Source organism: Saccopteryx bilineata, chromosome 6, assembly GCF_036850765.1.
Source record: "Saccopteryx bilineata isolate mSacBil1 chromosome 6, mSacBil1_pri_phased_curated, whole genome shotgun sequence".
Classification (NCBI taxonomy): Eukaryota; Metazoa; Chordata; class Mammalia; order Chiroptera; family Emballonuridae; genus Saccopteryx; species Saccopteryx bilineata.
In genome coordinates, this window is record NC_089495.1 from 109,881,292 (window position 1) to 109,908,108 (window position 26,817).

General features: G+C 40.5%; 1 protein-coding gene across 1 annotated transcript in view; it reads left to right on the forward strand.

The window, feature by feature from the left end:
* Positions 1 to 25,604, forward strand: part of LOC136309361 (phosphatidylinositol 3,4,5-trisphosphate 3-phosphatase TPTE2-like) — a 105,536-nt gene extending 79,932 nt beyond the window's left edge. The window contains exons 13-17 of the mRNA XM_066237532.1: positions 1,067 to 1,172; positions 13,839 to 13,930; positions 21,357 to 21,452; positions 22,726 to 22,796; positions 25,490 to 25,604. Of these exons, the coding sequence (XP_066093629.1) occupies positions 1,067 to 1,172; positions 13,839 to 13,930; positions 21,357 to 21,452; positions 22,726 to 22,796; positions 25,490 to 25,604 (480 nt within the window). The remainder of the gene's footprint in view (positions 1 to 1,066; positions 1,173 to 13,838; positions 13,931 to 21,356; positions 21,453 to 22,725; positions 22,797 to 25,489) is intronic.
* Positions 25,605 to 26,817: the final 1,213 nt, after the last annotated feature.

Sequence of the window (26,817 nt, forward strand, 5' to 3'; positions counted from 1 at the left end):
CGAGAGCCCTGCTCTGTTTGAGTCTTATGGGGAAGAAGGACTGTCACTGTCAGGAGCCAGGGGCGTGTGGGGGCGGGGGGGGGGGGTTAGCTATAACCTTCAAGGACTCTCCCTGTACGTCTTCCCTTCCCCATTTCCTCTGCATCTCTGCATAGTTTCTGTAACTTCGGTCCAGAACTGGCACAGTCTAGCTACAACAGAAACTCTTCTGATCCAGTGCAGGGCCTTGGTGTCAGCAGTTGTGTTGGCAAGGCCCCAGGAGCGAGCCTTCTGCGTGAGGTGGTCATTCTCAGACACTGTCACGTTTGGACCCTGCACTGCGGGCTATCCTATATGGACGACATTTCACCCACCGCTGAATTAAGAACTTGCATGAGCCTCTTTCTTTACTGGCCCTTTCTGGTGGAGAGTACGTCAGTTAACTTTATTAACTCTTCCAATGGGTGGCAAGGAGTCGGTGAACTTTTTGGTCCAGTTGATTCAGTGCCAGAACTCTTTAAGCAGAGTGAGCAGCGTGCCTTACTCTAAGAGACTTCCCAGAGTTGCCTTGCAAAATGGGAACTGGGGAAGAGGAAAGTGAAGAAACGCTAGCTGGCAGAGACAAGAGGACACGGAGCCCCGCAGGCCTATGGGGGGCTTTCCACTGAGTTCTCCACCTGCCCACCCTTACAGGCCCGGGAGGCTACTTGCCACCAAGCTATACCCTTTCCTTGTACTCGGCCACAGCTGAACTTCCTCCCTTAGAGAGGCTTGTTCCAGGCAGCGGTGAACTGCGTCCTGCTGAGATGTAGCAGTTTTGTTGGTTCTCATCCACAGCACTCTTAGTCACAGCAGCCTGTCAGCGACACCTGGCCCCTTTCTTGTTATCTCCCCAGAGCACTTTTTTCTAAGGTAGCTATTCAGTCATCGGGCAGCATTCGCAAAAATCCATAGTTACAGAATGGCAACCAATTAATGTGTCCTTACTTAATTTCTCCCCTTAAATTCTGTGTGAAAAGAAAACACAGACATGTTGAATTTAGACTTTTCATCTCCACTTAAAGCTTTTGTTTTTTTTTTCCCTCAGAATAGATATGTTGGATATTTTGCAGACGTGAAAAATATCTATAACTTGACTCTCCCTCCAAGAAAACTACTTACGATAAAAAAATTTGTGATTTATTCAATTCAGGGTAAGTGCTCTATGTATTGTTGGAAGATTGGGTAGTGGGGCCAATGTTCTTACAATTTAGGAGAATTTTGCTTATAGTTGTACATAGACAACCCCAAACTCGGAGCTGCCTTGTTTCGTATCCTCACACATGAACCCCGCCCGGGATTGCTGCCAGCCCAGTGGTGCTGTGGCTGTATACTGACCCTTAGATGTCATCTCTTTAACATCATTACACTGGGGTGCTCCATCTCCTTCCCTCTTCTCATGTTCTCACTGATATCTGGGGGTAGAGCTTTTCAAAGTAGAACCTCTGACTGAGGAGAGAAGGACCTGTGAGTCCTGGAGACCACTTCCTACTCACCCTTACCTCTAGACCAGTGTGTCTTGGCAGAGACATCCCTTTCTTACATCACCACCTTTCAGAGACTTTTCCTCCCTCATCCAGAGGTGGATTTAATGGCGGGCACACTGGGCATGCGCCATGGGCCTGACTTCTGAGGTGCCCCGCAAAACCCCAACTTGACACTTTTTTTAATGATACCAAGTTTGGTTTTATATGTGCAATTTTAACATTAATAGTACAAAATATTATTTATGTACTTAAAAATATGATTAACATGTATTTTTATTTTCTCTGTCTCTCTCTCTTTTTTTAAGGGGCCCAATATTTTCTTCTGTGCCCAGGGCCTCAACCGACCTTAATCCGCCTCTGCTTAGCACCCCAGTCTCCCTTTCCCTCCTCCTCCACCTATATGTAGCTCCTTCACCTTCAGCAGCTCCATTGAGATGCTTAAATACCTGAACTACTAATGAATTTGATTGTCACGATTTTTTTTTTTTTACAAATAACTACCAAGTAATTGCTTTGGACCCAGACTCAGGCTAGTGTTTCTTTGCCCTTAAGAAATCCCTGGGTGGTCAGCAGAGGAAAGGAATCAGTATATAGATAAAGAGCTGACCATAGTGTCAGAGGCAGACAGAGGCCGGGCCCTGTCCAGCCTCTGGGTCAAGTAAAGCTTTCTAGAGTTCACCACTTAGGTCTTCTTTACCTGAATTTACATAAATACAGGAAGAACTGGGAAAAACCGGGACTCTTTCAGTTCCCTAGCTGTTACCAGTTATTACCAGGAATAAAAGTCCTTATGAACTTCAAAAGATTTTAATAGATCCATCACCCAGGGAAGCCGGAAAATCCATCAGATTGTCCATCTCTGGGGAAGAAAAGATAGGAGGTGTAGAGAGGAAGCTAGCCTCAAATCTCATGTCCATACTTCTCTGTCACCCACTGTGCATTCCTGTACAGCTCACCCTGAGGGCAAGTGGGAAAGCAGGGACCTGTCCACATGGAAGGGATGCTGTTAGGTTTGTACCTCATTCTCCCCTCAGAGGGGCGACTCAGGGCGGGGCTTGCAGGCCCATGAGACAGCAGCCAGGCCGTGGGCCACGGGAGGGTGGAGTGCTGGCTTCTCATGAGCGTTTTGATGCCTGGGAGTTGGCATCCACCCGGACAGCCTAGTGTGTTCAGCTTTTTGAGGAGTCACATAAAAATTAGATCTAAACATCTGTTTTTTAACATTTCATTCAATTTTTCAGAAATAAAAGAATCCTTTAAAAATAAATAAAACTAGCCCTGGCCGGTTGGCTCAGCGGTAGAGCGTCGGCCTGGTGTGCGGGGGACCCGGGTTCGATTCCCAGCCAGGGCACATAGGAGAAGCGCCCATTTGCTTCTCCACCCCCCTCCCCTCCTTCCTCTCTGTCTCTCTCTTCCCCTCCCGCAGCCAGGGCTCCATTGGAGCAAAGATGGCCCGGGTGCTGGGGATGGCTCCTTGGCCTCTGCCCCAGGCGCTAGAGTGGCTCTGGTCGGCAGAGCGACGCCCCGGAGGGGCAGAGCATCGCCCCCTGGTGGGCAGAGCGGCGCCCCTGGTGGGCGTGCCGGGTGGAACCAGGTCGGGTGCATGCAGGAGTCTGTCTGACTGTCTTTCCCGTTTCTAGCTTCAGAAAAAAATACAAAAAATAAATAAATAAATAAATAAAAAATAAAACTACAAAGTCAGAAAATGAATTAAAATTGGTAGTCAAAATATAAAATACTTTAAAAAATACTTTATTTACACACAAACACCCCCCCACACACACACACCCAAATCACCACCAATTGTTGGTGGTGAAGAATTTTAATAGATTACCAAAAACAGATTACACAGGTTTCTGGCTTCTGAAAACAATTTCAACTCAGTAGCATTGCCTGGGTGGGAAATTTTGGTCTAGATTTCTAAACAAGCACTGTTCAGGCAGACCCATGAAACACAGCCTATTTTGGATTTATATACAACTCGTATATGTGAACAGCTGTTTGTGAAAAGGCTTTGTAGATGGCATTCCTCTACAAAGACCGTCATGACAGAGTCACGGGGTGTATGGGACTTATGTAGGGACAGAGTTGTAGGGGAGCCTCGTGGAAACCCAGCTCTGTCAGGCCTCCTCAGGGATGAGGCAGGCTGTCCAGCAGGTGGTAGAAAGTAGGGAACACCAGTACCTTGCTCCCCCTGCAAATAGAGCTGGACTGCTTGGTTCTGCAGTGAGGAAGGCAACAGAGGTGGCTGTTGGAGCAGTTTCTTCCAATCAGAAATATAGCCCAAATATAAAACCAACTTAGTAGTGTGAGAACCCATATTGTACTTGAATTTATACTCTGCCTCTTTGTTAATAATGGAAATAACAGTGTCTATACAAAATTCTATGCATATTAAACTATTCCAGTCAGGCAAACAGGCATTTAGTCTAATGGACTTTTAATGCATTTCTCTAATATGAACAATGAAAACAGGAACAGTTTCTCTAAATCCTAAGCTTAAAAGTGTTTTTGGCCCTGGCCGGTTGGCTCAGTGGTAGAGCGTCGGCCTAGCGGGCGGAGGACCCGGGTTCGATTCCCGGCCAGGGCACACAGGAGAAGCGCCCATTTGCTTCTCCACCCCTCCGCCGCGCTTTCCTCTCTGTCTCTCTCTTCCCCTCCCGCAGCCAAGGCTCCATTGGAGCAAAGATGGCCCGGGCGCTGGGGATGGCTCTGTGGCCTCTGCCTCAGGCGCTAGAGTGGCTCTGGTCGCAACATGGCGACGCCCAGGATGGGCAGAGCATCGCCCCCTGGTGGGCAGAGCGTCGCCCCTGGTGGGCGTGCCGGGTGGATCCCGGTCGGGCGCATGCGGGAGTCTGTCTGACTGTCTCTCCCTGTTTCCAGCTTCAGAAAAATGGAAAAAAAAAAAAAAAAAAGTGTTTTTAATAAGTTCCAGAATTTCATTTGCTGTCTGAATCTGCTATCATATCCTATCACTGTAACTTCTCTCTTACTATTTTGAGTTTTATTCAAACTCTGTGGAGACACTGTTTAATTAAAATGTAAGGCACAGAAGTGGAGAACAGCAGAGCTCACCCACATTTCTAAGTACTGCGGGTGAAAGCGAATGAAGAGGGTCATGGGTTTGGTTTCCTACTGTCAGGCTAACAGGAAATAGAGGATTTTACAAGTCCAGGTTGCAGTTACTCAAAGACTTCCAAGTAGAGTGTTGTGGCCACCACAGCTGTTCAATGTAATGGGGGTCTAGGCTTACAGAGCCAATGTAAAAAGACCTACAGGGTAAGTTGAAGTTCTTGCTGCACCCATAAAAATACTCAGGCCAAACCTAATGGCATTGGCATTCTTTTGGAATAAGAATATCCCTCCTTTGAGATTGCTATGACCACGGCAGAAAGGGGGTGGGAAGAGAAACATGTGGAAGACTTTGAAATAGACAGTGTTGAGGGCACCCTTCTGGGTTGACCCCACCGGTCACGTCTTCGAGCTGTTCTACAATTCTGTAAGTGGTAGAAAACTGATAATCATGTACATAATTTTTGTACATAGAAATGCAGATTGGCCCTGGCCAGTTGGCTCAGCGGTAGAGTGTTGGCCTGGTGTTTGGAAGTTCTAGGTTTGATTCCCAGCCAGGGCATACAGGAGAAGCACCCATCTGCTTCTCTACCCTTCCCCCTCTTCTTTCTTTCTATCTCTCTCTTCCCCTCCCACAGCCAAGGCTCCATTGGAGCAAAGGCTCAGGCACTAGAATGGCTCTGATTGCAGCAGAGCAATAGCCCAGAGGGGCCAAGCATCGCCCCCTGGTGGGCATGTCGGGTGGATCCTGATCAGGCGCATGCGGGAGTCTGTCTGTCTGCCTCTCACCCACCCATCCACCCACCCCCGCTTCTTACTTCAGAAAAATACAAAAAAAATGCAAATTAGTAGTATCCAGTGGAATGCAACTGATTTTCAACCCACTTGTGTCTATTTGTAAATTCATTTCATCATTCCTTATCTGCCTATAAATGTGCTGCACTTAGAGCTAGCTATAACATTATACTGTTTCTTTCTTAATAAATGAGTTAAACAACTTTTGACGTGTTTTAAAAATGCAAGGTACAGGACAGTGCTATGGTATGCAACAATTTCTGTCCAGTAAACAGGGGAGATAAATACGTATTCATATTTGTGTGCATACGTGTTTGTAAAACCTGGGGTGGGTTCTGTATATTTGATGGCGTATGAATAAAACAAGAAATTAATAACAGTAGTTATCTATTTGGGGGTGGAGAAGAAATAGGTGTGGGATGAGTGAGACAGAGCCTTTTCACTTCGTGTCTTTTCTACCTTTAATTTTTAAATCATGCAATTAAAAAATTTTAAATGTGTGGGAATTAATTTAAGCTTGTAAGTAAATGTCCTTTTCTTATCGCATGACAAGTATTTGACTTCGTTGAATTCTATATTTCACTGATTTCTGGTAGACATCAGGAGAAAGTAGTTCTGCAGCCAGAATGGTACTGAGGGAACTGAGGCAAAGAAACCATGATTCCTATGACAAGCTTAATAATCTTGTTAGTAGAAACAAATGAAAACAAAAAAACATAATATGAGTGAATGACCAAGAATAATTAATATATAACTTTATTAGACTATTTGTTTTAGTTCTGTACCATTAGTTCTGTGCATTTTTTTTTTTTTTTTGGATTTTTCTGAAGTTGGAAACAAGGAGGCAGTCAGAAAGACTCCTGCATGCGCCTGACCAGGATCCACCCGGCATGCCCACCAGGGGGCGATGCTCTGCCCATCTGGGGCGTCACTCTGTTGCAACCATTGCAACCAGAGCCATTCTAGCGCCTGAGGCAGAGGCCACAGAGCCATCCTCAGCGCCCGGGCCAACTATGCTCCAATAGAGCCTTGGCTGCAGGAGGGGAAGAGAGAGACAGAGAAAAAGGAGAGGGGGAGGGGTTGAGAAGCAGATGGGTGCTTCTCCTGTGTGCCCTGGTCAGGAATCGAACCCGGGACTCCTGCACGCCAGGCTGACACTCTACCACTGAGCCAACCGGCCAGGGCCTGTTCTGTGCATATTTAACTGAAGTATGTGGGGTTGAGAGGAAGGCAATAAAAATTAACTTGAGGCTTGAGAAACTAGCTCTTTGAGAGAATGCTAAAAATAAGTGGGTCGTTTGAATTGAAAAAAGGAACAAGAGCCTTCCCAGGTAGGGGCACAGTGGATAGGGCCTCGCCTGGGATGCTGAGGACCCAGGTTCAGAACCCCAAGGTTGCCAGCTTGAGCGTGGGCTCATCTGGCTTGAGGGTGAGGTCACTGGCTTGAGCATGGGATCATGGACATGACCCCATGGTTGCTGGCTTGAACCCAAGGTCACTGGCTTGAGCCCAAGGTCACTGGCTTGAACAAAGGGTCATTCATTCTGCTGCAGCCCCCCAGTCAAGGCACATATGAGAAAGCAATCGACAAACAACTAAGGTGCCTCAACTATGAGTTGATGCTTCTCATCTCTCTCCCTTCCTGTGTGTCTGTCCCTCTCTATCTCTCTCTTTCCCACTCTCTCTCTCAAAAAAAAAAAAAAAAAAAGGACAAGAAACCATTTGTCTATTTGTCTGTAACTATATACTGAATGAACACCACAAAAATGTTTGAGTATCCTATACTTTTACAGAAACTGCTCTCTGGGAGCTAGGGAAAGGAATTTAGACTGTTACTATAAAACATCATGATTTGAAGTTTGAAGAAAGCAACACATTAGCAAGAAAAGTTGTAATTTACTTTCCCAAATTTCTTTTTCCTAGAAAGGTGAAGCTTAGAAACTGAACTATAATTCTTTTTTTTTTTCTTTCCTCCAGCCTCATCAAGTTTGCTTTAGGAGACAGAATGGGCTTGAAGCCTTGTCTTTCAAAGAAAAAATTCAAGCAAACCCAAATGATTCAATATTAATACAGTGGTCTCTTGTCTTTCACAGGTGCTAGGTTCCAGAACCCCATGCAATAGGCAAAATCTACAAAGTACCGACCTTATATTTATTTTATTACTTATATATATTTTAAGGCTTTATTTTGGTTTAATATACTTTTAATATGTTTATTTATTTTTTTTTAATAAATTTTTATTAATGGTAATGGGATGACAATAAATCAGGATACATATATTCAAAGAAAACATGTCTAGGTTATTTTGTCATTATATTATGTTGCATACCCCTCGCCCAAAGTCAGATTGTCCTCCGCCACCCTCTATCTAGTTCTCTGTGCCCCTCCCCCTCCCCCTAACTCTCTCCCTCCCTCCCTCCCATGTCCTCCCTCCCCCCACCCCTGGTAACCACCATACTCTTGTCCATGTCTCTTAGTCTCGTTTTTATGTTCCACCAATGTATGGAATCATGTAGTTCTTATTTTTTTCTGATTTACTTATTTCACTCCGAATAATGTTATCAAGATCCCACCATTTTGCTGTAAATGATCTGATGTCATCATTTCTTATGGCTGAGTAGTATTCCATAGTGTATATGTGCCACATCTTCTTTATCCAGTCTTCTATTGAAGGGCTTTTTGGTTGTTTCCATGTCTTGGCCACTGTGAACAGTGCTGCAATGAACATGGGGCTACATGTGTCTTCACGTATCAATGTTTCTGAGGTTTTGGGGTATATACCCAGTAGAGGGATTGCTGGGTCATAAGGTAGTTCTATTTGCAGTTTTTTGAGGAACCACCATACTTTCCTCCATAATGGTTGTACTACTTTACAGTCCCACCAACAGTGGATGAGAGTTCCCTTTTCTCCGCAGCCTCTCCAACATTTGCTATTACCTGTCTTGTTGATAATAGCTAATCTAACAGGGGTGAGGTGGTATCTCATTGTAGTTTTTATTTGCATTTCTCTAATAACTAATGAAGCTGAGCATCTTTTCATATATCTGTTGGCCATTTGTATCTCTTCCTGGGAGAAGTGTCTGTTCATGTCCTCTTCCCATTTTTTTATTGGATTGTTTGTTTGTTTGTTGTTGAGTTTTATGAGTTCTTTGTAAATTTTGGATATTAGGCCCTTATCTGAGCTGTTGTTTGAAAATATCATTTCCCATTTAGTTGGCTGTCTGTTTATTTTGATATCAGTTTCTCTTGCTGAGCAAAACTTTTTATTTTGATGTAGTCCCATTCATTTATCTTTGCCTTCACTTCTCTTGCCATTGGAGTCAAGTTCATAAAATGTTCTTTAAAACCCAGGTCCATGATTTTAGTACCTATGTCTTCTTCTATGTACTTTATTGTTTCAGGTCTTATATTTAGGTCTTTGATCCATTTTGAATTAATTTTAGTACACGGGGACAGGCTGTAGTCGAGTTTCATTCTTTTGCATGTGGCTTTCCAGTTTTCCCAACACCATTTGTTGAAGAGGCTTTCTTTTCTCCATTGTGTGTTGTTGGCTCCTTTATCAAAGATTATTTGACCATATATATGTGGTTTTATTTCTGGGCTTTCTATTCTGTTCCATTGGTCTGAGTGTCTATTTTTCTGCCAATACCATGCTGTTTTGATTATCGTGGCCCTATAATATAGTTTAAAGTCAGGTACTGTAATGCCCCCAGCTTCATTCTTTTTCCTTAGGATTGTTTTGGCTATTCGGGGTTTTTTATAGTTCCATATAAATCTGATGATTTTTTGTTCCATTTCTTTAAAAAAATCTCATAAGAATTTTGATGGGAATTGCATTAAATTTATATATTGCTTTGAGTAATATGGCCATTTTAATTATATTTATTCTTCCTATCCAAGAACAAGGAATATTTTTTCATCTCATTGTGTCTTTTTCTATTTCTCTTAATAATGCCTTGTAGTTTTCGTTATATAGGTCCTTTACATTCTTTGTTATGTTTATTCCTAGGTATTTTATTTATTTTTGTTGCAATCGTGAAGGGGATTATTTTTTTGAGTTCGTTTTCTAATATTTCATTGTTGGCATATAGACAGGCTATGGACTTTTGTATGTTAATTTTGTATCCTGTGACCTTACTGTATTGGTTTATTGTTTCTAATAATCTTTTTGTGGAGTCCTTCGGGTTTTCGATGTATAGGATCATATCATCAGCAAAAAGTGATACCTTTACTTCTTCTTTTCCGATATGGATGCCTTTTATTTCTTTGTCTTGTCTGATTGCTCTGGCCAGAACTTCTAGCACCACGTTAAATAAGAGTGGAGAGAGTGGACAACCCTGTCTTGTTCCTGATTTAAAGTAGAAAGTCCTCAGTTTTATGCCATTTAATATGATGTTGGCTGATGGTTTATCATATATGGCCTTTATCATGTTGAGATATTTTCCTTCTATACCCATTTTGTTGAGAGTCTTAAACATAAAATTGTGTTGTATTTTATCAAAAGCCTTTTCTGCATCTATTGATAAGATCATGTGGTTCTTGTTCTTTGTTTTGTTGATATGGTGTATTACGTTAACCGTTTTGCGTATGTTGAACCATCCTTGAGATTCTGGGATGAATCCCACTTGATCATGATGTATTATTTTTTTAATATGTTGTTGTATTCGGTTTGCCAGTATTTTGTTTAGAATTTTAGCATCTGTATTCATTAGAGATATTGGTTTGTAGTTTTCTTTCTTTGTGCCATCCTTGCCAGGTTTTGGTATGAGGGTTATGTTGGCCTCATAAAATGTGTTTGGAAGTATTGCTTCTTCTTCAATTTTTTGGAAGACTTTGAGTAGAATAGGAACCAAGTCTTCTTTGAATGTTTGATAGAATTCACTAGTATAACCGTCTGGGCCTGGACTTTTATTTTTGGGGAGGTTTTTAATAGTTTTTTCTATTTCCTCCCTGCTGATTGATCTGTTTAGGCTTTCTGCTTCTTCATGAGTCAGTCTAGGAAGGTTGTATTGTTCTAGGAATTTATCCATTTCTTCTAGATTGTTGTATTTGGTGGCATATAATTTTTCATAGTATTCTACAATAATTCTTTGTATATCTATGATGTCTGTGGTGATCTCTCCTCTTTCATTTTGGATTTTATTTATTTGAGTCCTGTGCCTTTTTTCCTTGGTGAGTCTTGCCAAGGGTTTGTCAATTTTGTTGATCTTTTCAAAGAACCAGCTCCTTGTTTTATTGATTTTTTCTATAGTTTTTCTGTTCTCTATTTCATTTATTTCTGCTCTGATTTTTATTATCTCCTTTCTTCGGCTGGTTTTGGGTTGTCTTTGTTCTTCTTTTTCTAGTTCCTTAAGGTGTGAAGTTAAGTGGTTTACTTCGGCTCTCTCTTGTTTGTTCATATGGGCCTGAAGTGATATGAACTTTCCTCTTATTACTGCTTTTGCTGCATCCCAGAGATTCTGATATGTCGTATTTTCATTTTCATTTGTCTGTATATATCTTTTGATTTCTGCGCTTATTTCTTCTTTGACCCATTCATTTTTTAGAAGTATGTTGTTTAGTTTCCACATTTTTGTGGGTTTTTCCCCCTCTTTTTTGCAGTTGAATTCTACTTTCAAGGCTTTATAATCAGAAAATATGCTTGGTACAATTTCAATTTTTCTAAATTTGCTGATATTGTCTTTGTGGCCCAACATATGGTCAATTCTTGAGAATGTTCCGTGTACACTAGAGAAAAATGTATACTCTGTCGCTTTGGGATGAAGTGTCCTGTAGATGTCTATCATATCCAGGTGTTCTAGTGTTTCGTTTAAGGCCACTATATCTTTATTGATTCTCTGTTTGGATGACCGATCTAGAGCCGTCAGCGGTGTATTGAGGTCTCCAAGTATGATTGTATTTTTGTTAGTTTTTGTTTTAAGGTCAATAAGTAGCTGTCTTATATATTTTGGTGCTCCTTGGTTTGGTACATATATATTAAGGATTGTTATGTCTTCTTGATTCAACTTCCCCTTAATCATTATGAAATGGCCATTTTTGTCTCTGAGTACTTTTCCTGTCTTGTAGTCAGCATTATTAGATATGAGTATTGCTACGCCTGCTTTTTTTTTTGGGTGTTGTTTGCTTGGAGTATTGTTTTCCAGCCTTTCACTTTGAATTTGTTTTTATCCTTGTTGCTTAAATGTGTTTCTTGTAGGCAGCATATAGTTGGATTTTCTTTTTTAATCCATTCTGCTACTCTGTGTCTTTTTATTGGTAAGTTTAATCCATTTACATTTAGTGTAATTATTGACACTTGTGGGTTCCCTACTGCCATTTTATAAATTGCTTTCTGTTAGTTTTGTATCTTGTTTGATTCTTCTCTTTTGTTTTTCTATCATTTGTTTTTGTTTGTTTGTGTTCCATACTTCTTTCCTCTGTTGCTACCTTTTTTAAGTCAAGTGTTTTTGTGGTGTTTTTTTCAAGGGTGGTTACCATTAAGTAATGAAAAGGGTACCTACCATATTCATTGTAGTACCCTATCTTATGAGTATTTCTGCACTTCATCGTCCTTTGCTACTGTTAATCTCCATCCTCTCCCCCCTTTTTTTCCTTTGTTGTCACAGTTTAAGTTTGGTTTTATTGTGTTCTTGGTGGAGCTGTTACTTGTGGTGTTGTTTTCTTCTGTTCTTTGAATCTGGTTGGAAAACCCCCTTTAGTATTTCCTGGAGTGGGGGCTTTCTGCTGATAAATTCTCTCATCTTTTCTGTATTTGTGAATGTTTTTATATCTCCTTCATACTTGAAGGATAGCTTTGATGGGTATAGTATTCTTGGCTGAAAGTTCCTCTCTTTCAGGGCTTTAAATATTGGGGTCCACTCTCTTCTAGCTTGTAGAGTTTCTGCTGAGAAATCTGATGATAATCTAATAGGCCTTCCTTTATATGTTGTACTCTTCTTTTCCCTGGCTGCCTTGAGAATTTTTTCTTTGTCATTGGTTTGTGTCATCTTTATTATGATGTGCCTTGGAGTGGGTTTGTTGGGGTTAAGAAAACTCGGTGTTCTGTTTGCTTCTTGAATTTGAGGCTTTAGTTCTTTCCACAGGCTTGGGAAGTTCTCATCTATTATTTGTTTGAGTATATTCTCCATTCCATTTTCTTTCTCTTCTCCCTCTGATATACCTATTATTCTTATGTTATTCTTTCTGATGGAGTCAGACAATTCCTGTAGGGATTTCTTGTTTTTTATTATTTTTGAGTCTCTTTCTTCTTCTCTCTGTTGTGCCTCAAGTTGTTTGTCTTCTATTTCACTAATCCTATCTTCTATCTGGGCTGTTCTGTTAGCTAAGCTTGTTACCTCGTTTTTCAGCTCGTGAATTGAGTTTTTCATTTCTGTTTGATTTGTTTTTATAGTTTCAATTTCCCTGGTAATATATTCTTTGTGTTCATTGAGTTGTTTTCTTTTTTTTTTTTTTTTTTTTTTTTTTTTTAATTTATTCACTTTTAGAGAGGAGAGAGAGAGGGAGAGAGAGACAGAGAGGTAGAGAGAGGAGAGAGAGACAGAGAGAGAGAGAAGGGGGAGGAGCTGGAAGCATCAACTCCCATATGTGCCTTGACCAGGCAAGCCCAGGGTTTCGAACCGGTGACCTCAGCATTTCCAGGTCGACGCTTTATCCACTGTGCCACCACAGGTCAGGCTGAGTTGTTTTCTGATCTCCCTAAATTGCCTTTCTGTGTTTTCTTGTATATCTCTGAGTATTTTTAAGATTTCTATTTTAAATTCTCTGTCATTTAGCTCCAAGGCTTCCAATATGTTAAATCTTTTCTCCATAGATTTTTCCACATCTATTTGTGTTACCTCTCTTTCTTTTGTATCCATAATATTTGATTTCCTCTTTCTTATTGGCATCTGAGGGTGGTCTTGTTGATAGCACACAGGCACACTCCCTCCGCGGCTTGAATGAACGTCCCTGCGGTAGTTAGCTTCCTCCACACCCTCGTCTCTCAGATTCAAGTGATAACAGTCCTTTCGCTTTCAGTTTGTGTGGAACTCCAGAATGCTCCGAGGATAAATTTTTCTGTTTCTAGTTGATAAATTTGTTGTGATTTTGGGGAGATCTGTCGGACGCGCTGCTCACGGCGCCATTTCCGTGACGTCACACTTTTAATATGTTTAATAAATATTTTTATATTTTATACGGTTTTTTATCTTTAAGGCTAAAAAATGCTTATTTTACCGCAAAAATAATTAAAAATTATAAATATATAATAATACCTATACACCGCAAAATCCTGTGATATTGCAAAAAATCCACAATACAAAATTAGATAAATATGATTTAAAAATCCATGATACAGTGAAACCGTGAAAAGTGAACCAAGGTATGGCAAGGGACGACTGTACACTGTTAGCTGGGATATCTTCTCTTTTTAATTCATAATGTTAGAAGTAAGACATTTTGATCTTTGCTCTTTTTTTTTTCATTCAGGTGTTGGAAAAGGCAACGGAAATGATCTAGAAGTACAAATAATAATAGACCAAAAGATTGTCTTTTTCTGTTCTGCTTCTGAAAACTGTAGGGTAAGGGAAAGCATGTGAAAAAGCATTATTTTAAAGTTCAATGTCAAATCAGCTTGTTGACTTCCCCAAACCCTCACCACAGAGAGGCCATGGTTTGAATGCAAGTCAGAGCTAAATTAAACTCATTGTTCAAAATAGTGTTTTCATAGCATTTTCCAGAATATACAGTGTGTCCGTAAAGTCATGGTGCACTTTTGACCGGTCACAGGAAAGCAGCAAAAGATGACAGAAATGTGAAATCTGCACCAAATAAAAGAAAAACCCTCCCAGTTTCTGTGGAATGATGTGGCAGCGTGTGCGCATGCGCAGATGATGATGTAACACCATGTATACAGTGGAGCAGCCCATGGCCATGCCAGTCGAGATGTACAGAGGAAAGTTCAGTGTGTTCTGTGGCTCGCTAAGTCTGAATCCGTGACCAAAGTGCAACATGAATATCAGTGCATTTATAACAAAGCACCACTATATAGGAATAACATTACTCGGTGAGATAAGCAGTTGAAGGAAAGCAGCAGTTTGGTGGAGAAACCCCGTTCTGGTAGGCCATCAGTCAGTGACGAGTCTGTAGAGGCTATACAGGATAGCTACCTAAGGAGCCCTAAAAAAATCTGTGCATGAGCCCACATCGAACTGCACTGAATAGGTATGAAACTGGGAGAGTTTTCCTTTTATTTGGTGCAGATTTCACATTTCTATCATCTTTTGTTGCTTTCCTGTGACTGGTCAAAAGTGCACCATGACTTTACAGACACACTTACTTTCAGTTCAGAGTGGTGCTTTGGTTTTCACTTTTCTACATGCCACACCTATTCCATGGACCCATGAGAGTTTTAAATTTATGTGTCTGGTCATATTTAGCCATATCTTTTCTTCTCAGTCAATTTTATTATATGACACTGATTCTGAAAGTTTAATATGCATAACAATGACCTAGGAACTTATAAAGATACCAATTTCTAGGTTGCACCCCATAAGTATGGTTTAGGATATCTGGAATGAGACCTAGGAATCTTTAGACTTAGCAATGCTTAAAATGATTCTAACTCAGATGCTCTACTATGAGAAAAGAAAATGACATTGCAAAAGACCCCAAAGCAATGGGACTGGGTTATCAGTGTTTTCTTAAATATTGAAGAAACACCTAAGACTACAGACACTTTCTGAAACAATAAGAAAGCTTCCTTTGTGGGTCTAGGAAATATAAACTTTTAAAACTATCTCAGGCTTGTCTCTAGTTCTCATATCACCTCTCCAACACCTTTTCTTTCCCTTCTTTGCCCCTCCCCAACTGAGGGCACTCACCAAGGCCTGATTCTTGGCTTTCTGTTCTTACCTCTGCACATACTCTTCCTTGATTCCACTCATCCATTCCTCTGCTTTAAACTATAATTGTTTTCTTTTATTCACTCAGCACATTTATGAGCACCCACTCATAAATGTGCGGTAGACGTAAGAGCTACAACATGGATAGTCTCTGCTCCTAAATTCAAACACATTCATCATATTCATCTCCTCGGGCAGGGAAAACAAAAGAAAAAATAAACAAATGGGACTACATCAAACTAAAAAGTTATTTGCACCGTAAAGGAAACCATCAACAAAATGAAAAGACAACCCATTGAATGGGAGAACATATTCACCAATGATACATCTATACGGGGTTAATATCCAAAATTTATAAAGAACTAATAAAACTCAACATCAAAAAAACAAACATTACAATAAAAAAGTGGACAAAGGGCCTGAATAGACAAGTCTCTAAAGAGGACATACAGATGGTCAATAGACATGAAAAGATGCTCAGTCACTAGTTATCAGAGAAATGCAAATTAAAACCAAAATCACCTCACACCTGTTAGAATGGCTATCATCAATAAATCAACAAACAAGTATTGGCAAGGAAGCAGAGGGAAGGGAACCTTCGTGCACTATTGATGGGAATGCAGATCAATGCAGCCACTGTGGAAGGTAGTGAGGAGTTACCTCAAAATGTTAAAAATGGGCCTGACCTGTGGTGGCGCAGTGGATAAAGCGTCGACCTGGAAATGCTGAGGTCGCCGGTTCGAAACCCTGGGCTTGCCTGGTCAAGGCACATATGGGAGTTGATGCTTCCTGCTCCTCCCCCTTCTCTCTCTCTGTCTCTCTCTCCTCTCTCTGTCTCTCTCCTCTCTTAAAAAAAAAAAAAAAAAAAAAAAAAAAAAAAAAAAGAATAATAAATAAATAAAAAAAAAAGGTTAAAAAAAATGTTAAAAATGGAACTGCATCATGACCTAACAATTCCACTTCTGGGAATTTATGCGAAGAAACCCAAAACACGAATTTGAAAGAATATATGCGCCCTTATGTTCACTGCAGTGTTATTTACAATAGCGAAGATTTGGAAGCAAAGTGCCATCAGTAGATGAGTAGATAAAAAAGCTATGGCACATTTACACAATGGGATACTACTTCTCTGCAGAAAAAAGAAAATCTTAACCTTTGCAACAGCATGGATAGACATGAAAAGCATTATGCTAAGTGAAATAAGCCAGTTAGAGAAAGTACCAAATACCATGTTTCACTTATATGCAGAACCTAATGGACAAAATGAACTAACAAGCAGAACAGAGACAAATATATAGAGAAGTGAGCAGGCTGACCGCTGTCGAAGATAAGGGCTGGGGGTGGAGGGTGGGGTGGAAGGATTGAGCAAAAAAGGAAAATGAAAGAGAAAAAACTCATGGACATGGACAACAGTGTGGTGAACAGGTGGGGGAAGGTAGAGGAGGGTATAGGGGGATAAATGGTGATGGACAGAGACGGGGTGGTAAACACACAGTACAGTGTACAGATGATGCATTGTAGAATTGTGCACCTGACATCTGTATAATCTTGTTAACCAATCACCCCAATAAATTCAATAAAAAGAAAAAACCTAATCAATCAATATTATTCAAATGAGCTTTTCTTCTGCCTCTGTAAATGGCACCTGCATTCTCTCACTGGGACCCCCCACATTTGGTGTTACATTTGATAGTCTCTTCGTCTTGGCCTCCTAAATTCTGCTGATTTTACCTTGGAAAGCTTTCTTCACTCCCTTTCTCTCTGTTCCTATTGCCGCTACCTAGTCCAGGATTTTTTGCTCATACCTAGACTTCCACAATCATCTCCTTATCTTTTTTTTCCTCCTTATACAATGCAGCATACAGAGTCCTACAATATGCATCATGAATACTGCTCTCATTAGGAAAGATGTAGATAGAGCAGAAGACACACTGTACACCCATAGTCAAAGACAGTTAATATCTTTCTCTCAAGATGCTTATCTGTAAAATAAAGGTAACATTTCAAGTATTATAAGAGTAGAATTGGGTAATATATGCAAAGTTGCCTTGTAAGCTATAAATTACTAAGTAAATGTTACCTAAAATAATTATCAGGCCACCTTGTCCCATAGGAAATACCCTGCCATACTCTTCAAAAACTTTATTCTTATTTGCCTGGCTCTTGATTTCTCAAGATGTAGCCCTATGATACCTGAGTTCATTTCCATCAGTAACTTGACCTTCAGACTGCCTTCCAAGCAGACTGGGACCCCATAGCCCTTGGAATAGAACCTTCTAATTTCTGCTTCATGTGTTTGCTGGTCTTTCTTCCTCTTCCCCCAACCCCCCTTCCCCAACCCCCTGTTTGAACTGGATTCTTTGTTCAGAACTCCTATTGATTTATAACAGTGGTTTTCAAACTATTTATACTTGGGGACTGGTGAAAATATGAGAACTATTTCGGAGACTGCTATCACCCTGAGTATAAGCAAATTCAACTAAGATCATTGGGTCTATAATCTTCATACATCAGAGTGGTTACCTCTTTCACAGACTGGCACGGATTTCCTGGTGGACCAGTCCATAGACTGGCAGTTGAGAACACTGATTTATACAGTCCTTTCTTTTTTTTTTGTTGTTGTTGTTGTTGTTTTTTTTTTGTTTTTTGACTTTTCTGAAGCTGGAAATAGGGAGAGACAGTCAGACAGACTCCCGCATGCGCCCGACCGGGATCCACCCGGCACGCCCACCAGGGGCGACGCTCTGCCCACCAGGGGGCGATGCTCTGCCCATCCGGGGCGTCGCCATGTTGCGACCAGAGCCACTCTAGCGCCTGAGGAAGAGGCCACAGAGCCATCCCCAGCTCCCGGGCCATCTTTGCTCCAATGGAGCCTTGGCTGCGGGAGGGGAAGAGAGAGACAGAGAGGAAAGCACGGCGGAGGGGTGGAGAAGCAAATGGGCGCTTCTCCTTTGTGCCCTGGCCGGGAATCGAACCCGGGTCCTCTGCACGCTAGGCCGACGCTCTACCGCTGAGCCAACCGGCCAGGGCCTATTTATACAGTCCTTTCACGTGCAACTCAATTTCTGCCTCTTCAGTGAAGCTTTCTCATTCTACACCTCCTGTTAACCTCTATGAAACATACTCAGTCTTCATAATACAGCTTCACACATAATTATGTGCCATTTTACCTTTTTTTTTTTTTTTTTTTTTGAGAGGCAGGAACATTGAGCTGCTCCTGTATGTGCCCTAACCAGGGAATCAAACCAGCAACTCCACACTCTGGGAGATGCTCCAACTGACTGACCTATCCAGCCAGGGCTTAATTTTTCTTTTCAGAGACAGAGGAAGAGAGAGAGAGGGGAGGGGGAAGGGAAGTATCCATCTGTTGTTCCACTCCCACTCAGTCATACATTCTTTGGTTGCTTCCCATTGTTCAATGCCCTGACCGTGGATAGAACCCGCAACCTTGTCAATTTGGGACCACGCTCTTAACTGACTGAGCTCACTGGCCAGGGCTCTACTCTCATTCCTTTAGTGTATAGCTCCCTGAATTACCAACCAAGTCTTCACCTTCTTTTGTATTTTTCACAGCGCCTAGCATAGACCTCTCTCATTGGGGTAGCACTAATACACAAGGGTGAATCAGTAACAAAGAAGAGCTTAGTATAGCTTCAAGTTGTTCATTCCAGAAACTTGGGCTATTTGGTCATTTCATCTTTCAGGCTGCTATGAACAAGGCCTATGTGTGATGTCATCCAAAAATAACATTTTGACAAAAAACAGGACCAGTTATGCATTGCTTTTTTTGAATGTGAATGCCAGCTTTAAAATTGAGCTTCATAGTGTATTCTCAACATATGAAAATCAGATGATGCACACACTTGACAGTAATGTTTACTTGGTGAAACTCTGATAGAAAATTAAATACTTTGCTTTTTAACAGTGCCCCACCATAATGCTCAAACACATTGGCCTGTTAAGAAATGTAGAAAAAAGAAATCAAGATACAAATAAGTGGAAGTATATATCATATTCATGGATAGGAAGAATAAACATCATTAAAACATCTATGCCTGACCTGTGGTGGGGCAGTGGATAAAGCGTCAACCTGGAAATGCTGAGGTTGCTGGTTCAAAACCCTGGGCTTGCCTGGTCAAGGCATATATGGAAGTTGATGCTTCCTGCGACTCCCCCTTCTCCCTCTCTCTCTCTCTCCCCTCTCTATAATGAATAAATCTTTTTTTAAAAAAGTCTATACTACCCAAAGTAATCTATATATTTAATGTAATTTCTATTAAAATACCAATGACATACTTCACAGATATAGAACAAATATTCCAAAAATTTATATGGAACCAAAAAAGAACACAAATAGCCTCAGCAATCTTGAAAATGAAGAATAAAGTGGGAAGTATCACACTTCCTGATATAAAGTTATTATACTACAAGGCCATTGTACTCAAAATAGCTTGGTATGGCAGAAGAATAGGCATACATATCAATGGAACAGAACAGAGAACCCAGAAATAAACCCTCGACTTTATGGTCAATTGATATTTGACAAAGGAGTTAAGAGTCTACAATGGAGTAAAGACAGTCTCTTTAATAAATGGTGTTGGGAAAATTAGACAGGTACTTGCAAAAAAATGAAACTAGACCACGAACTTAAAATATTCACAAAACTAAACTCAAAATGGATAAAAGACTTAAATGTAAGTCACAAAACCATAAAAGTCTTGGAAGAAAACATAGGCAGTAAACCCTCCAATATCTCTCACAGCAATATCTTTGCTGATATATCTCCATGTGCAAGTGAAATAAAGGACAAAATAAACAATTGGGACTATATCAAACTAAAAAGCTTTTGCATAGCAAAGGACACCATTAAAAAAATAAAACGACAACCCACATAATGGGAGAACATGTTTGCCAATACATCTGATAAGGGGTTAATAACCAAAATTTATAAAGAACTTCTAAAACTCAACACCAGGAAGGTAAACAATCCAATTAAAAAACTGGCAAAGGACCTGAATATACACTTATCCAAAGAGGACATATAGGTGGCCAATAGGGACATGAAAAAATGTTCAATATCACTAATCATAAGAGAAATGCAAATTAAAACTACAATGAGATACCACTTCACACCTGTCAGAATGGTGCTCATTAAATCAACAACACAGAATAAGTGCTAGTGAGGATGTGGAGAAAAGGGAACCCTCCTGCACTGTTGGTGGGAATGCAGACTTGTACAACCACTGTGGAAAACAGTATGGCATTTCCTCAAAAAATAAAAAATGGAACTGCCTTTTGATCCAGCTATCCCACTATTAGGAATATATCCTAAGAATCCCAAAACACTGATTCAAAAAAGATATACACCCCCATCTTTATTGCAGCATTGTTTACAATAGCAAGATCTGTAAACAGCCCAAGTGTCCACCAGTGGACGAGTGGATAAAAAAGCTGTGGTACATAACACAACGGAATACTACACAGCTGTGAAAAAGAAGAAAATCTTACCTTTTATGATGGTGTGGATGGACCTAGAGATTATTATGCTAAGTGAAATAAGCCAGGCAGAGAAAGAAAAATATTGTATTATGTCACTCATATGTGGAATCTAAATGAACAAGGTGAACTGGGAACAGAATAGAGGCAGAAGCAGGGTCACAGGGAGCAGAGGGACAGCTGTCAGAGAAAAAAGGGGTGAGGGGATGAGATCAGAGAAGGTGAAGGGACTAGTGAAATTATATATACATAACACAGGGATACAGATAACAGGACAGCAAATCCCAGAGAGAAGGGATGGAGGGAGTTAAGGGGCGGAGGGTGTCATGGGGGGCGTGTAGTTTGGGGGTAAGGGGATACTTGAATCCATATTGAGTGGGACACTTGAATCCATATTAACACACTAAATTTAAAAATTTAATAAAAAAAGAAATGTAGACAACAGTATCACATTTATAGAAATGATTAACAGTTGTTTATACAGGTCGATAGGGCTATGAGACCGAGAGTACTTGGCAAAGAGTAAACATGAACTTCACTGTTATAGTTATTTCGTTATCAGCTATCTCATTGTCTCATTTTCTGAATTCCATGTGTTTATTCACAGATAGTTCATGATATCGAAAGAGACAGCGTAATAATTAATCTAAGCAACTGTCCTCCTCTCTGTGATGATGTGAAGGTGCGGTTCCTGTCTTCCTCGGTGAGTAACCAGGAAACAACCTACTGTTATTCCTGTCTAGCCTGTTGAATGATTCTGGTTTGGAGTTTCCTTTGCCTCATATTCCAACAAGGGAAACGAGAGATGTCAACGCTTAGCCAGGGAGGAAGACAAACACAAGTCAGATCCATAACTTTTTTTTTAAAAAAAGAACATATGTAATTGAACACTTTTGCTCATTTGTTTTTTCTAAATTCTGCACAGTTTTCATGTATTGATTTTCACATGAATAATACAAAAACTAAGATATAAAAAAAGACAAAGGTATGTTTTACTGTATAGCAGTGATCACATTTTTTTATCTCTTTAAAACACATGGTTCCCTATGACGTATAAAATACTTCAATGTGAAAATTTTACTTTCCTTTGAATTGATATATACTACATTATAAATGGTATTTTTAATCTAATACTTTATGAAAAATAAGAATGTCTGCTGTTGTCATTACTGAGTATCACGAGTATAATTTATATCAACCAGTCATAAAATGTTACGTGTGGGCATTACGCTGTATTTAACACATTTCTAACTCTCAATAGTTTCAGTTCATTTTCTTACTGAATCATAAACCAAAACGTCCAATAAGAAAGTATGTCCATCACTTTCAAACTTATGCCCGGGCCCTCCTTTAGCACCTGCCTACTCCCTTTGGGAGAAGAATCTACTAAGTATTGTGTTGGTAAATGTGTTGAAGCAAGTGACCTGTGCAGTCCCCATATTGGATAGTTACCCCTTGAATAATGGAGCCAGTCTGAGCTCTCTCTCTATCATTGGCCTCTACACACTGATGAGGGGCACTGGCCCAGAGGATGCTGGTAGTATCTGGCCTTTATGATTTTCAAGGGCTGTGAAATGAAATCACTTTCAAAAACTTTAGGTATTTCCATCATCATCAATAGACAGTTAGTTATATAATAGAAGCTCCTTGTAGAAATGGATGATGTATTTGTGCATTAATACACATAGGTCCTTAGCAGATTCTGTTTAGCACTATCTAAACCAGATTAAAATTTATAAATAACCATCATAGAAAAAAATACATTTCCTTGAAAATTTTGATAGAAACAGCAATCAATTAAAGCCTTTCCTTTGTGTCCTTAGTGTAATGTTATAGACTACAGTGTTGCACATTCAATGGCTATAGTTGTTTGATAAATTATAAATGAAGGGATTTTAATCCCTTTAGAATGATTAGTTCTTGGTATCAATTTTATTGTGAAAAAATAACCCTTTTTTTTAACCATGTATTTTTAGGGTCTTCCTAAATACTATGACAACTGTCCATTTTTCTTTTGGTTCCACACATCTTTTATACAAAATAACAGGTATGGTTTATGATATAACCCAGTAGAGACAGCCTATCTTCAATGTCTGTGTAAGGTGTAAGCTCAATTTACAGAAACCAAAAAATCCTTAAGTCACCATTCTTCATTCTTCATTCACATACTTATCTTAATCTGGTTATATTAAAAATATGGTTATTCTTGAGACCAACTGTTGCATTATCCCTAAGGTCTATGCCATATGACTGTGTTATAAATTAAGATGTATTGTAATCAGATGCTGAGTGTGGTAAGAAATGCCTCCCAGGGAAGTTTGAGGCTGCTCAGTACCTTGAATATGACAGGTCCTCAGTGTGTGTTGATCTACTGATGATTGACCACTACAAATTCTGTGCCAAACTAAAGCATGATCTGAGAGCGCTTCAGCTAGTTTAAGAGCTGACTGAGACATATACATCTAGGGCAAAAGTAATAAGACATGGTAAGTATCCATGAAGACAACTTAAAAATCATCAGTAACACACTCTCTGTTCTGGAGCACACCCGGCTCCCCCCCCCCTCTGTCATCCCTCAGTGCATATTTCTCTCCCCTTTTCTCCTTAGCTCAAAGGGCCTTTCTACTATTTCTGTAACTTTCTAAATAAACTTCCCCTTATAATTAAAAAAAAAACCCTCATAAATAGTCTCCCATTCAAAAATGATTACTTATAACTAAATTGGGAACCACTTTTAAAAAGGTAAGTATTAATTGATTTGAAGGTTATTATTCCAAAGGACCTTCTGCCATATCTGGAAACTCAGATTCCTGAGTTTAGAAGTTCTCCACTTTACATATTTGTTCAATGGTGCTGAAAAATTGAGACTATCAGTATCACCATACCACCCAATACAAAAGAAGTTAATATTAAAAAAACTGTGCAGGGTCCCAGGCCAGTTAGCTCAGTGGTAGAGCATCAGCCCAGCGTGTGGGTGTCCCAGGTTCAATTACCAGCCAGGGCACACAGGAGAGGTTCCCATCTGCTTCACCACCCTTCCCCTCTGCTTTCTCTCTATCTCTCTCTTCCACTCCCGCAGCCAAGGCTCCATTGGAGCAAAGTTGGCCTGGGTGCTGAGGATGGTTCCATGGCCTCTACCTCAGGCACTAGAATGGCTCCCATTACAATGAAGCAATGTCCTGGATGGGCAGGGCATTGCCCTCTAGTGGGCTTGCTAGGTGGATCCCATCGGGTGCATGCAGGACTCTGTCTCTCTGCCTCCCCACTTCTCACTTAAGAAAAATACAAAACATACACACACACACACACACACACACACACTGCAGGCGAGTTTTGAAGTGTCTGTGATTGCATGTGGTATGAGTTGATAGTTTTCGTTACATAAATCCTAACCCATTCTTCAAATCTGAACTGCATCTAATCTTGCATCAAGTCCAGTAAGGCAATGGTAAGTTGAACATATAACCTACACACATATAATACACATTTAATGGATTTTGAAAGAGTAAACTTGGGATTGATTAAGAATTTCTTACCAGTTTTCTTACCCGGATGTATACAAACAATAAACTTTGACTCATGACAGAGCAAAGTCCCTCAAATAGACATTTGGATGGAGACTCATTGAGTGATACTTCTCAGAAGTGGTTCTAACTAAATTTTTTCCTTTGGCGAGGCAAAAGTTAGATCACTCTCCTTCTCACTTTTACACATTTCTAAAGATTTCTTCAACATTCAAATTTCCATACTACTTGGTAGAGCTGTTTCTATTAGTTATAAGATTTTTTTTTTCCATTTTTCTGAAGCTAGAAACAGGGAGAGACAGTCAGACAGACTCCTACATGTGCCCGACCAGGATCCACCCGGAACACCCACCAGGGGGTGATGCTCTGCCCATCCTGGGCGTCGCCATGTTGCGACCAGAGCCACTCTAGCGCCTGGGGCAGAGGCTAAGGAGCCATCCCCAGCGCCCGGGCCATCTTTGCTCCAATGGAGCCTCGCTGCGGAAGGGGAAGAGAGACACAGAGAGGAAAGCGCGGCGGAGGGGTGGAGAAGCAAATGGGCGCTTCTCCTGTGTGCCCTGGCCGGGGAATCGAACCCGAGTCCTCCGCACGCTAGGCCGACGCTCTACCGCTGAGCCAACCTGCCAGGGCAGTTATAAGATTTTTAATCACATGAAGATGCCAACTTCATCATTTATAACAGTGTTTTTCAACTGCGGGTCCGAGGACTGGTGCTGGTTGGTCCTCGCACTGGTGCGAAGGAGTTAACCACCCTGAAGTTGTATGAAGATGACAGTCCCAGTGGTCTTAGTTGAATTCGCTTATGCTCAGGGCGATTTCTGCCTTAGCGGTCCCTGAAATAATTCTCCTATTTTCACTGGTCCCCAAGTGTAAAAAGGTTGAAAACCACTGATTTAGAAGACACTATTTTATTACTGGTTTATCACATATATAGTCTCTCTGGCTGACTTCTGACACATATAGAAACTTACTTTATTAAACCCAGATGTCTTTAATTCCATAAAGGGCAATTTAAAAGTAACATGTTGTTACTGAAGATTAAGATTTTTGCATCTCACTAGGAAAGTGGGAGCACCGGCTCCTGGAATGCTGAAACACAGGAAAGGGGGCGGAGACTAGGCGTGGCCAGGAAATCTTTTTAGAAACTTTTAACAAGTGTGCCTTACTGAACGGCTTTTTTGTAAGCCCTAAAATGTAATTTTTTTTTCTATTCTAGGCTTTATCTTTCAAGAGATAAATTGGATAATCCTCATAAAGCAAAAACATGGAAAATTTATCGTCCAGATTTTGCAGTTGAAATATATTTTGATGAAGTTGTAGCTGGTATCTGATCAAGTGTAGCTCCCCCGTTAGGATGGAATCATATTCTTCCCAATCCCTGCTTCATGTTTATATCTTCAAAACCTATTCCCTTACTGGTATACTTATATTTACATATATGTACATATGTTCTTGAAAAATCTATTAAATATATATTAATAGAAGGGAAAATGTCAATGGTGATTTCTTTTTCCTTTTTGAAGGATTATACTTCACACAGTTTTCAACTGTATTGAGAAATTTGGACACGGTACATGGGAACATTAGTTATCACTTTAAAAAAACTTTAAAGAAAACTCTATCAAAATAATTGAGGTATTTAAGAATTGTGATTCCCCCAATACTGTTAGTTTGTTTCATTTACTTATATATTTTCCGACAAGTATTTATTCCCTGCTTTGTTTTACATTTGCAATTTCAGAAGAATGGTAACTTCTATTTTCTTCTTCCATTTGATTCACAATCTAACAAATAACAGATTGGCAACAAAGACTGCTTTCAAGCCAGAAAAGTTGAAGAGTAAGGGAGAAGCCCCCACCCCAACACAAGTTGTTTCTCTTACTCTCCTAGCACTGCACGGGCATGACAAGCTTCCTTTAGTCACTCACACACCCAGACATTGGGGAGCGCAGGATCTTATAAATGTGAAAAATAAAGAATCTTCAGGAACTTCTGCTTTTGTGTAACATCACAAGTGAAGTCAAAGGAAGTATTGAAGTATTTTCCTGGGGATCTAGATTATTTTAAAATTCACCTGGCCCTGGCCAGTTGGATCAATGGTAGAGTGTCAGCCAAGTGTGTTGATGTCCCAGGTTCGATTCCTGGTCAGGGTACACAGAAGAAGTGATCATCTGCTTCTCTACCCCACCCCCTTTATTTTTCTCTCTCTCCCTCTCTTTCCCTTCCCCTCCCACAGTCATGGCTCAATTGGAGCAAGTTGGCCGTGGGTGCTGATGATGGCTCTGTGGCCTCACCTCAGATGCTACAAATAGCTTGGTTGCTAAGCAATAGAGCAATGCTGCAGATGGGCACAGCATCACCCCCTGGAGGCTTGCCAGGTGGATCCTGGTCAGGGCACAAGTGGGAGTCTGTCTCTGCCTCTCCTCCTCTCACTTAATAAAAATAATAAAATAAAATCCACCCCCTCCCCCACTAAGAACTGACTTCATTTAAGCTTGGGGAACTCTGTGAAGAAAGGTCACCTTTTCATTATAAGCATCACTT